The sequence below is a fragment of the Herpailurus yagouaroundi genome, unplaced genomic scaffold (assembly GCF_014898765.1).
Source record: "Herpailurus yagouaroundi ecotype Mexico unplaced genomic scaffold, PumYag 139, whole genome shotgun sequence".
NCBI lineage: Eukaryota > Metazoa > Chordata > Mammalia > Carnivora > Felidae > Herpailurus > Herpailurus yagouaroundi.
Genome location: NW_024412394.1, coordinates 84,082,897 through 84,095,451, shown reverse-complemented (window position 1 = coordinate 84,095,451; position 12,555 = coordinate 84,082,897). Strand labels below are relative to the sequence as shown.

At 34.7% G+C, this 12,555-nt stretch overlaps 1 protein-coding gene across 1 annotated transcript in view; it reads left to right on the top strand.

Moving 5' to 3' along the window:
• THEMIS (thymocyte selection associated) overlaps positions 1-12,555 on the top strand; it is a 186,072-nt gene that overhangs the window by 74,129 nt on the left and 99,388 nt on the right. The window contains exon 3 of the mRNA XM_040474585.1: positions 5,312-5,770. Coding sequence (XP_040330519.1) covers positions 5,312-5,770 — 459 coding nt within the window. The remainder of the gene's footprint in view (positions 1-5,311; positions 5,771-12,555) is intronic.

Sequence of the window (12,555 nt, the reverse complement as noted above, 5' to 3'; positions counted from 1 at the left end):
TTGTTTCAGGTCTCACTTTTAGGTCTTTAATCCATTTAGAGTTTATCATTGTGTATGGTGAAAGAAAGTGGTCTCATTTCATTCTTTTTGCATGCAGCTGTCCAGTTCTCCCAACACCGTTTGTTGAAGAGACTGTCTTTTTCCCATTGAACATTCATTCCTCCCTTGTTGAAGATTAATTGATCATATAATTGTGGGTTTATTTCTGGGTTTTCTATTCTGTTCCATTGATCTATGTGTCTATTTTTATGCCACACTGTTTCAACTACTACTTCTTTATAATAGAAAATGAAGTCTGAAATTGTGATACCTCCAGTTTTGCTTTTCTTTTTAAAGATTGCTTTGGCTATTTGAGGTCTTTTGTGGTTCCATAGAAATTTCAGGATTGTTTGTTTTAGTTCTGAGAAAAATGATGTTGGGTATTTTAATAGAGATTGCATTAAATCTGTAGATTGCTTTGGGTAGTATACACATTTTAACAACATATTTGTTCTTCCAAATTATGAACATGGAATGTCTTTCTATTTCTTTGTGATGTCTTGAAATTTTTTTCATTGCTCTTTTATAGTTTCACGTATAGGTCTTTCACATCTCTGGGTAAGTTTCTTTCCCCTCAAATACAGTATTGTGATCATTTCCATGGTAAATATGTAAAATATGAATAATAGAATGTATGTGTCTATATCTAGTCTTTTGAGGTCTTTTGAGGACTTTCTTTTATATATAGCAACATATAGTGCCCTTTATCCTTTCAGCAAAGCACATGTAATCACTACTATCCTGTGCATTCCCCTGTTTGCCTGTTAAATGACTGGTTAGTGGGGAACCAAAGATTCCAGTGAGTCAATGTCCATAACTTTGTGCATAACATAGCTATATTACCACATACAACAACAATCTGGTGCTAATATTTTGCCCTTGGCATTCTTAGATGGTGGCTGATTCTCCCCCCCCCCCCCCCCCCCGTCATAGCTTAGCTCTATAGAGCGAAATTTCAGTCAGGGGTATTGCCTGTGGCTTTTGTCCTGTAGTCCACTGTGGAAAATGCATATATATTTCATGCTGGACACTTCCCACTAACCTCTCAACAGATCATCCTGCTTGACCTTAACAAAATAAATAGTGTGTTTGAGTGAGTGGGAAAAAAATTTTTACAATGGTTACCAAATGTTAATTTTTAATCTCTTAGATAATACAGGGAAGAGGGAACCATAGGATGTGGAATTGGGGATGTGGCAATTAACGACTAGAATACATCCAAGCTTTTACAGAAGAACAGACTATCTGATTATTTACACTATGTTGGGCCATTACTTTCAGAGAATTAGTAGGCAAAGTTCACTGTAAGATTCCTTATCTTAGGGATGGAGGGAATACATTTGGTTCGAACTTGGAAAGCAAGCTAGAGGTTAGTCTTTTAAAAAGATTGTGAAATCTTTATAATGATTTCGTGTATATTAAAAAATATTGTTATATATAGTTGGAAATTTTAATTTTTTTTTTAATTTTTTTTTCAACGTTTATTTATTTTTGGGACAGAGAGAGACAGAGCATGAACAGGGGAGGGGCAGAGAGAGAGGAAGACACAGAATCGGAAACAGGCTCCAGGCTCTGAGCCATCAGCCCAGAGCCTGACGCGGGGCTCGAACTCACGGACCGCGAGATCGTGACCTGGCTGAAGTCGGACGCTTAACCGACTGCGCCACCCAGGCGCCCCGGAAATTTTAATTTTTAAAATTACACCCATTTATTGATGATAAAAAAAGTAGAAAACCATCTGATAAGCATAAATTGTACACAGTGAACCAGGAAGTTATTCTTGCTCTTCTTACGCTAAAGGGTCTAGAAAGGGAAGACTGGCTCACAAGACCCATATAAATAGTCTGCCAACTTGAATAAACGTGTTTTTCTTAGCAATGTCCTTGTACGTTATATGCAAGACAGGGAGGCAGCCTTGTGTGGTGGCAAAAGCATAAGACTTGGATGTCAAAGGTCTGATTTGAGATTCTAGAGCCATGACTATGAAAATCATGACTATTTTTGTATCTTTCAATAATAATGTTTGTTTTATTGTCCTTAAAGTATTTTTGTCAGGATAAATGATTCATAAAAAAAAATCATTCAAGGGGCACCTGGGTGGCTCAGTCAATTGAGCATCCAACTTTGGCTCAGGTCATGATCTCACAGTTCGTGAGTTCGAGGCCCGTGTTGGGCTCTGTGCTGGCACCTAGGAGCCTGGAGCCTGCTTCGGATTCTGTGACCCCAATTCTCTGCCACTTCCCCGCTCATGCTCTGTCTCTCTCTCTCAAAGATGAATAAACGTTAAAAAAAATTTTTTTTAAATCATTCAAACTTGTACATTTCTAAACAAATTTCAGTAATTACGGTTACTATTAATAATACTTGTGGATCATTAAGAACTGGTTAAAATTATAAACTCTCCAAAAACTTAAGACTCAGAGAAAAGATCTTAAGGACTAAATTCACTTGGGGTGCCTGGGTGGCTGAGTCGGTTGAGCGACTTCTGCTCAGGTCATGATCTTGCAGTCTGTGAGTTCCAGCCCAGCGTTGGGCTCTGTGCTGACAGCTCAGAGCCTGGAGCCTGCTTCAGATTCTGTGTCTCTCTCTGCCCTTCCCCTGCTCATGCTCTCTCTCTCTCTCTCTTAAAAATAAATAAAAACATAAAAAAAAAGACTAAATTCACTTAAAGCCGACTTTCAATAGATCAATTAATTGTACTTCCTTATAATTTTTGTTTCTCAAGTGCATGCTCTTTATGGATAATTTTTCTTAATTTAAAAATAATAATATACATTTTAATAGATGGCAATCAAATTTGGAAATTGAAATATATTGTCTTTCTGCTTCCTAGCTTACTTTATGAAGGTTACACACTGGCTTATTTTATAATTACCCTAATGATCATTCAGCTTCTGAAATGTGTGTTGTTTTTTTTTGTTGTTGTTGTTGTGGTGGGGTTTTTAGTTTTTGTTTTTGTTTTCTAGGAAGCAAATTATATTTTGTCCAGTGTAAAACTTTTGTACTCTTTGTGAATAATATGTAAGAAAATTGATGAAATTTAAAGCTTATGGTGCTTCAGTTTACTGTGAAATATATATATATATATATATACATATATATATATATATATGGTATTAAGTGCTATTTATAAGGAAGGACTCTTTGGATTGGCTACAATAGTAGATGAAGAAATAAATTAATCGAAGTTATTTTCCTGTATCTACCACTTAGTATGCTAAACTGTGTACTTAATCATCATGTAAGGGAAACACACAGAGATTCATAGATAGATTTTTCTTGCAGTAGAGACATTCAACAAGACAGCTCTGAAGTATGTGATTAACTTGAAATAATGGTGGCCCTTAGGGTTCCAGGCTTTTTCTACTTCATAACATTTTAGGTCTGTTATTACCTTAGGTGAACCCAATTCCCCAAGAAAGAAGATGCTGAATTAATTCTTCTGTGACTTATGTCATCAATATATCTAGGATAGAAATAAAACTATGTGTCTCTACCATTTATGAGATTCTCGTAGCTATTTTTTTAACATTTCACAAAAATAGCTGAATTTTCTATACCGTTATAATGATTGTAGACTCAGAAATCTTCATGTATAGCCAAGTAAGATTAAACATATGTGTGCACGTGCACACACATGCATACATGAAAATTCATTTATTGTGCAGAATTCAAGAATATTCTTTTATTGGATTTTCTGTGATACAAGATATAATAAAATAAGAAGTTCCTTCAAAGTAAATGTTTCTTTGCCTTACTGTCTCCAAGCACAGCATACAGTGAATGAACCCTAGTCAATTTCTGAAGCTTTGCAGGACAGATTGCACATGCTACCTTACTTACTGCCAGGATGCATCACACACACTTGTTTGGGAGTTTATTTCTAAATATAACCCAAATCCTGTTTTTGTTTGAGCAAAGATCAGCTACAAATATAACTGATCATAAATCTTTGTGTAATAACCCAGAATAGACATGAGACATTATAGTCTGGTTAATAATGATTTGATATATAGATGAATTTAATTAGAACATATTTATTGAGTAAACTCTTAAACTATTTTTTCAAACTATATTGAATTCTAGTAAGATTGTCTAATTGTCTAATGAGTATCTACTAAGATAATCTCACTATCTTCTTAGTTTGTGCTAGTGTATCATATTATCATTAGTTTCGTGTTAAGAAAGCAGTTACCTAATTTTTGCTTTGCTCATATTTCTCTGGAATTTTTTGTAATCTTTTCAGTAAATACATTTCCATAAGTGCTACAAAGCAGATGTGCCCATAAAATAAAAGTAATTCAAAGAGGAGAATTAAACATGCAAGCTTAAAAAGTTATACCTTAAACAGTAAAAATTTCATCATATTAGTGACTGTCCTAATAGTATTAGAGGAAGAAATTTTTAATAGTGAAACAATGGCAAAATTACAGAAGTAATGAGAAGAATGATCTATAACCAAGAGTATCAATCCAGAACAACTACCTAACCAGGCATTTTCCAAGGAGAGTTATATGGTGCACCAATATATCATGATATAATATGTTATAATTTATTATGAATATTTCCCCAAGAGTTTTATAATAAAAGAAAATGCAAAATCCTGCATGTTACAGTCTCTTCTTGTGAGTTACAATGCATCTAAAGTTTCTGAGAAGTCTTTAATTGGAAATATGTAGGTACTTTTTATTGTGGTAAAATACACAACATAAAATTTACCATTTAAGAATGTACAATTCAGTGTCATTAAGTACATTCACGATGGTATATAACCATCACCACTGTCTAGTTCCAGGTATATAACTTTGTAATTGTTAATTTGACCATGAAACAGTTTTCTCCTGAATATCTTTTAATTTTGTTATGTCCAGGAAATGTATTTATGGAAACACCAACCTAATCCAATCCTCCCAATTTAAAACTTAAAAACAGAAAGTGTGATCTTGAGAGATTAAATGCCTTCCTCAAGATCACACACGTAGTTGGTATACAGCCAGTCAATATCTCATTCCTATTTCCCATTTCTAAGAACAAAGGCTTTTCTATTTCAAGATATTTTCCCTTGTTTTTACTTATGTTGCCTGGATCTGACAATCCAGTAATCTACAGACGATACGTTACAATTTTACCTAGAGTATTCAGGATTAAAACAGATACATCACTTTTTAATAAAGGACACTGCACTTGTTTTGTAACTCTCTCACTGTGATTTTCTTATGAGAACTTGCCTTGTAGGAACTCTCTTTAATTTGCATAATTCTTCTGTTCTTAGGTCTTTTTAAGATTGTGGCTGATAAAACCCCATACCTTACTATGGAAGAAATTACGAGGACCATTCATATTGGATCAAGTAGACTAGGGCATCCTTCCTTCTATCATCAGAAGGATGTAAAACTAGAAAATCTCATGATAAAGCACGGTGAGCAAATCATGCTCAACTCAGTTGAAGAGATCAATGGAGAAATATTGGTGAACTGTGGAGTGGTAAGGAATCATCAAAATCACTCATTTACCTTGCCTTTGTCACAAGAAGGAGAATTCTATGAGTGTGAAGATGAACATATTTATACCCTAAAGGAGATTGTCGAATGGAAGATACCCAAGAACCGAACACGAACTGTGAAACTTACAGGTTTTTCAAATAAGTGGGATTTAACAAATCCATTTCCTAAAGGCTTTTACGGTGCTCTGATTCTCAAGCCTGTTTATGAAATTCAAGCTGTGATGAAATGTAAGTATTCACTAAGAATGATGCTCTATGGGGGCACCTGGGTGGCTCTGTCATTTAGTGACAGTCTTGGTTTCGGTTTAGGTCATGATCTCACAGTTCATGAGATCAAGCCCCTTCATGGAGCCCCACATCCGGCTTCACACTGACATCGCAGAGCCTGCTTGGGGTTCCCTCTCCCCCTCTCAAAATAAATAAAATTTAAAAAACAGAATGATGCTCTATAAGTATGAGCATTGTGGGGTTTGGGAAAGAGGCTCTTTAAAGTTTGAAGAATGGGACACTGTCCTGACTTGTCTTTTGAACCTGCTGACAGATTCTCATCTATAAATAAGTAAACCACTTAGTTGGTACAAGGATCAAATTGAATAATATATATAAATATATATTGTAAATTGTGTGGTGCTATCCAAATGTAAATTGCTGCAATTGTCAGATGCAGACAGATTAACCTACTAATTCATTTCTATCTCTGTCAGTTAAACATGGTCAGAAAAGAGCTACTTTTTAGGATAGAGTTTAATTTGTTTGAAAGGGGCTTTCTTGTACGGACGTGGCCTACAAAGTGGCAAAGATACAAAGTTCCTTTAATGTATTCCTTACTAGTATTTTTGTGATGCCTTTTCTTTTTTTCTTTTTTTCTTTTTTTTTTTTCTCAACTACCCATCACTGGTCATAAATCCTATTAGCTGAAAGTCCTTCTGACTTAAGGGAAATGATGTGGCAAAATAATTCACACATAAGTATGTTTTAATATGTAATTTAGATAGGATTATTTGCATTTAAAAATAGGAAAAGCTCGAGAGAGCATTGTTACCCTAAAGGAATTAATACCTTGAGTTTTCAAGGTATTGCACGTGGAGTTTTCAAGATTATAGCACATGGAGCAAAGAGTTCTGTATTTGCAATCAAAGTCCTGGATTCTAACGTTGGGTCATTAACTTTGGTAGGTGGTAACTTTGGGTAAACCATTTAAGCTGTGTCTTTGCAAAGGGGATAATGATACCTCTTTTGCCTACCTCTTAGAGTTGTTTTGAGAATGAAATAAGATGGTATTAAGGTACTATATACAATACACTTGAGAAAAAAAAGTATGTAAAAATGTTTGGTCAAAGGTTGTCCCATGAACATCTCAAATTCTATTTATCTCTATTCCTATACATATTGTTGGTCACTTATATAAATATGAAAAAACTTATGTGTTTTAGAACCACGTGTTAAATTTTGTAGCATGTTAAGTATTTAACTAGAAATTGATTAATTCATCTGAATTAAAGGTACAGGTAAGGAATTTCACTCAAGTAGTGATTATATTTTAATACTACAAAAAATTGAGACAACAGCATGATCATTTTTTAATATGACAAAAAATGGAAGTCGCAGCAAATTTTAGATCTCACATTAGTGTTTTGTTAGCTGTCCCCAAATGTATAATTGAAATTGATAATTGAGTTTTCCTCAGTTTTCATAAATAATGAATATAGCATTTTCTCATTTTTAAATTTGTTAGTTTTTAAAAACCACCGACATCTCCTATCACACAGCTGCAAATGTAGACTAACCCACAACGTAAGCATGTGAACAAGGTGGTTACTGAGTTCAGTGAATTTAGGTCAGGGGTCAGCAAGGCTTCTGTGAGGAAATGGCATTTAAACTAACACCTGAATGACGAATAGGAGCTGATGAGGCAAAGAAAGAGGGAACAGCATTGGAGGAAGTGGTAACAGTCTCCAGGAAGGCAAATAAGCAAGATATTGGAGCTCCAGTGCAGCTGATATGAGAAAAGAGAGGGCAGATTGAGACAAATATCAAAACATACAATGGGGTCGTGGAATCAGTCATGGAGAGTCTTGAAATATATGTTAAGGAGTTAACGTCTTTCCACAGGACAAATTAAAAGGGTTTCAGTGAAAAGGACAGGGGCAGAGTCATGTAGTAAGGCTATTGGATATGCAGTAGGGTATTGGGGGCTTAGTACAATAGTGATATCAGTGGGACACTTGCTCCTACTGGGTATTTAAGAAGTACAACCACCAAGATTTGGAGGTCTTTTGGAAGGAGGAAAGAAATCAATCTGATTCCCAGGCATCTGACTGGATCTACTGGTTGGCTGGTGATGCAATTTACTAAATATAAACATTGACAGATGAGCAGGGCATTATTAACAGAATTGTTTAGATGGACTTATATATTGTTTCATGCTAACCCAGGTCCCAGAAGAAAGCCTTTGGTTAAAATAAAGACTTTTCCAAAGTTTTTTGGTCCAATTTCCATTATTTAATGGTATTGAAATTGAATTTTGATTTAAATTATTTTGTATCTTTAACTTCTTAGGGGTTATTTTAAACATTAGTTCTTTTTGTAAGGCAATTTCAGGACAGATGCTGTATGGGACTGCTTTGCATGTATACTGACTGCAGAATATTTCCTAGAAATAGAGGATGGTTGTCCAACACAAAAAGCCCAGTTTTAAAAATTGTTGTAGACATTTTTTCTTCTAAATATAAAATGTAGACTATTTTTTAAAATCAATTGTGGTCTTGTTTTAAGTTATTCTTTCTTATATTGAAGATTCAAACTTGCCTTGAATACAACAGTATATTGCTTGCTAAGTTACTTTTCAATGGCCTTGAGTGTCAGGCACATTTGAATACCCTCCTGTCTCAAGTCCTTCCTTTCTAAAGTGACAAGAAAAAGAATAGGTCTGTGTCAGGGATAGAAAATTTTAGAGAAACCTTAGGGATAAAAGCAAGATGAAAAAGATCGAGAACTATAGGAAGTTTTGAAATATTGATTTGCTAAAAGAGAACATAGTGAATAGAGAAAAGAAACAATATAACATATTTTATTCCTGGTGCTAGGTTTTTAATATGTTATTGATGTGAAGATTCAGGCATCGTAAACAAGTAGCAGGGCGTGTTTAAATGAAATATTAGTTCCTGGAAACTCTTGGTCATAATCCCCATTGCAGGCCTGAAGCCCCTCTGATTCTCGCTATACATTTCATGATTTGTAAAAATTTCTGCCTCTTTGAAAAATAGATACAAATAACCACCCAAGACCTTTAACTACTAGTCTTATATAAGTAATAGTAAGATCTGTTTGGCCTTTCATAGGAAGATAAAACTCATATTAGTGTGGCAAATGCATAATATTTACAAATGAAAAATTGAGCCAGCTCTTTTGAGTTGCCTCTAAAACTCAGAAGTCTTGCAAGTTAAAACTTGTTAGTTGTGCTGTGTTTTGATTTGTAGATTGATAATTATTTCTCCCCTAATGAAAATTCTGAGTTGAAAAGCTGCCTTTCATTTTAAGAAAGAAACCTCAATGCCTTCCAAAATGTGAGGGTACAGGTTTTGCTGAGATATATGATATATTAACTCATTTATAAGGAGAGGGCTGACATCACATGAGCAGAAAGATGGTATCAGAAAAGCAGTGTCTGAATATTGTATAATAGGTGATAACTCAATAGCAAAAAAAAAATACATTGATCTTTTAGTATTCTGAGACTTCCTTTTTCTTTCATTTTATTTTTAAAAAATAATCTCAATCTTTATCAAAGTCAAAAAGTCAAATAGTGGTCAAAGGACTTATTAGTGTGATTAGCACACTTTATGCCCTTGACCATTCCCAAATTTTCCCCACATTTTGCTACTTGGAGGTAACTACTTTAAATATTTTGTCCTTGCTTTCTTGTATTTGCATTTAAATTTCCAAATAACTAAAGAAACTGCCTATTTTATCAGGTCAATGACTTTATACAGGATGGAAGGACACTAATCCCATTCATGAGGGCTCCACCCTCATGACCTCATCAAATTCTAGTAACCTCCCAAAGGCTCCGTCTCTTAATACCAGCACCTATTGGTATTGTGGTATTGGAGTAGGGTTTCAACATGTAAATCCTGGAGGAGGAAGACAGTCCAAAATAGTGCTGTCCTGGGACTTCATTTAAAACCATCTGGGTAGGTCTGTTCTTTCATTACCATGGCAGTTTTTAGTCTGGAAATGCAGATATTTCATTTCTGAGATAATTTCTTTGACAGTTTCCTTTCAACTACTTTTTTTCCCTTTCCTCTTTCTGTAACATCTAATCTTATGTTGAAGATCCCATACTGATCTAGGACTATTTTCTTCTCTATTTTTCTTGTCTTCAGTTTACCTTTAGGGAAAATCCCTTAACTGCATTTCCAGCTGTTTTAATGAATTTTTAATTTCAGCTATCATATTTTTAATTTCCAAGAGTTATTTCTCACATCATTTTTTAAATGTTACTGTGTTCTTGTTTTAAGAATGCAGTATCTTATCTGAGAATATTTTACAATTCCTGAAAGTTTTCTGTGTTCCTTACGTTTTACCTGCCTCTTTCAGGCTTTTTAAAAGAAAGTTTGGATCTGTCATTCTCATTGACTGTTTTCCTTGAATGCCTGGTGATTATTCGCCATTTTTTCACATTTACATGTGAGACACTTTTTTTTTTTAAATTTACAAGTGAAGCACTATTTACATACAAGTTTTTTGTTTATGAATTTTAGGTTTCATTTTTTCAGCTTTTTCATCGGAGCATACCCCAAATTCAGCCTCTTGTGAGCCTTTCCTCTAGGACTTGTACAGTTTCACCTGAGAAGAATCTTTCTGATACCTTCCAGGGATTCTGAAACTATTGTAGCTGATGGGAAACTTGCTGAGGGTTTCACTATTCCCTACAGGTTTAGACTTACCTTCTTTGTTTTTAACCTGTGTTTCTTCCCTGCTCACCAATGCCTGGCCTCTGTATTTACTGTTAACGGCACAGAGTGGTGGAAGGGGTGGCCGCCTTCCCCAACATAGAGTTGAAGAATGGGTTAACCACTCTTCAGACATCCAGATAACCCCCTTTGCCCTCTAGCTTCTTACTCACTGGTCACAGGGGACTTACACTTCCAATTTATGAGCCTTTTTGAGATCCCATGGGGCGATAAAGAACAACTTTTCATTGGACTGTGGCTCCTTAGGCATGTGACCTTTCCTTGTTCTATTCTGCCAAAATTTTGACTATTCTTCCATCTGAGTTCTGTTTTCATTCACTGTAAGGATTGTAGATGCCTTTTAGATTCATGGGATCTTATTCTTTTTTTCCCTTTGTCTTTCTTCTTTTTATCTTCGTGGTAAATTTGAGAGAGAAAAAGGGTTGGGAAGCAATATATTTTGCTTATAAACCTCACTACTTACTTAAACTAGTCATAGCCCAGAGCTTTTCCTGGAGCTAGTTTTATCCTGAAAGAACTGGTTGCTAATATTGCTAAAAAGTAAGTAAAATTTATAAACAATATTTCTAATAAAATGTAATCTTCAGTAATTTATAAACATATCAGAGTCAAGATCTTATGTATTTTTATCTTCTCAATGATGAGATAAAGTAAATATTCAACATTGAACAAATTGAATATATGAATTAATGAAGAAGCTTAAACATTTGTTTCTCTGTGTGTGTGTGTGTGTGTGTGTGTGTGTGTGCATGTGCATGTGTTTATTGCATAGTACAGAGTTCCTATTTAGGTAACAAGAGATTTTTCTCGCTCACCATATCCAGATTTGATTTATTATGATAACATACTTATGAATTTAACACCTAAGGAGAATGAATATTCACTTCAGGGCACCAAAGTTGATACCATTTATATTTGTATAACAATTCAATTTTTATTAGTGATGCTTTTCCGAAGGTGCCTATAAAAATATTGTGACTTAACATGATATTTAGAACCAGTGAATACCCTAGTCAGCTTCCATTTCATTTTCGTCCTTTAGGCAAGTAATCTTACTGCTAATAGAAATATCAAACAGCAAGAAGAAGAAAGTACAGCTTTCACTGTGTATATTTATTCTTTTACTACCAACTATAAATATTTTACTAGTCAGGGTTCTCCAGAGAAACAGAAGGTATTTATAATGTCATATATAATTATATTGTTTAATATATACAAGACTACATATTAATCAATTAATTAATTTTAAGGACTTGGCTTATGTAATTATGGGAGTTATAAGTTCTGCATTCATAAGACAGATTGGCAGGCTGGAAAATCAGGCAGAAGTTGATGCTGTAGTTTGAGGCAGTGTTTTTTCTTCTCTGAAAAACTCCAGTTTTTGCTCTCAAAGCTTTCAGCTAATCAGGTGAGTCTCCCCTACCTTATTGAGGATAACATCCTTTATCCTAAGTCAACTGATTAAGATGTTACCCACATCTGCAAAATACCTTCACAGAAAGGTGTAGAGTAGTGTTTGATTAAGTAACTGTGTACTGTAGCCCAGTCAAGTTGATACATAGAAATAACCATCACAAACATCAATGGAGAACACAGGTTGACATGTATCATCCAATATAAGAAAATGGCTATTCACTTCTCCTAACTTTTATACATTATATAAAAATGTAAAAAGAAAAGTATCATAAATAAACCCATATTAAATATAAGTATATTCATTTTATTATTTTATTTTATTAATGTTTATTTTTGAGAGAGAGAGAGAGAGAGCACAAGTTGGGAAGTGGCAGAGAGAGAGAGGGAGACACAGAATCCAAAGCAGGCTTCAGGCTCTGAGCTGTCAGCACAGAGCGGTACACGGGGCTGCAACTCACGAACCACAAGATCATGACCTGAGCTGAAGTCGGATGCTTAACTGACTGAGCCCTATTTATTTTTATTTTCGAGAGAGAGAGAGAGTGTGTGTGAGCAAGGGAGATGGGCAGAGGGAGAGAAAGAATCTTAAGCAGGCTTCACACTCAGCACATAGCCTGACAT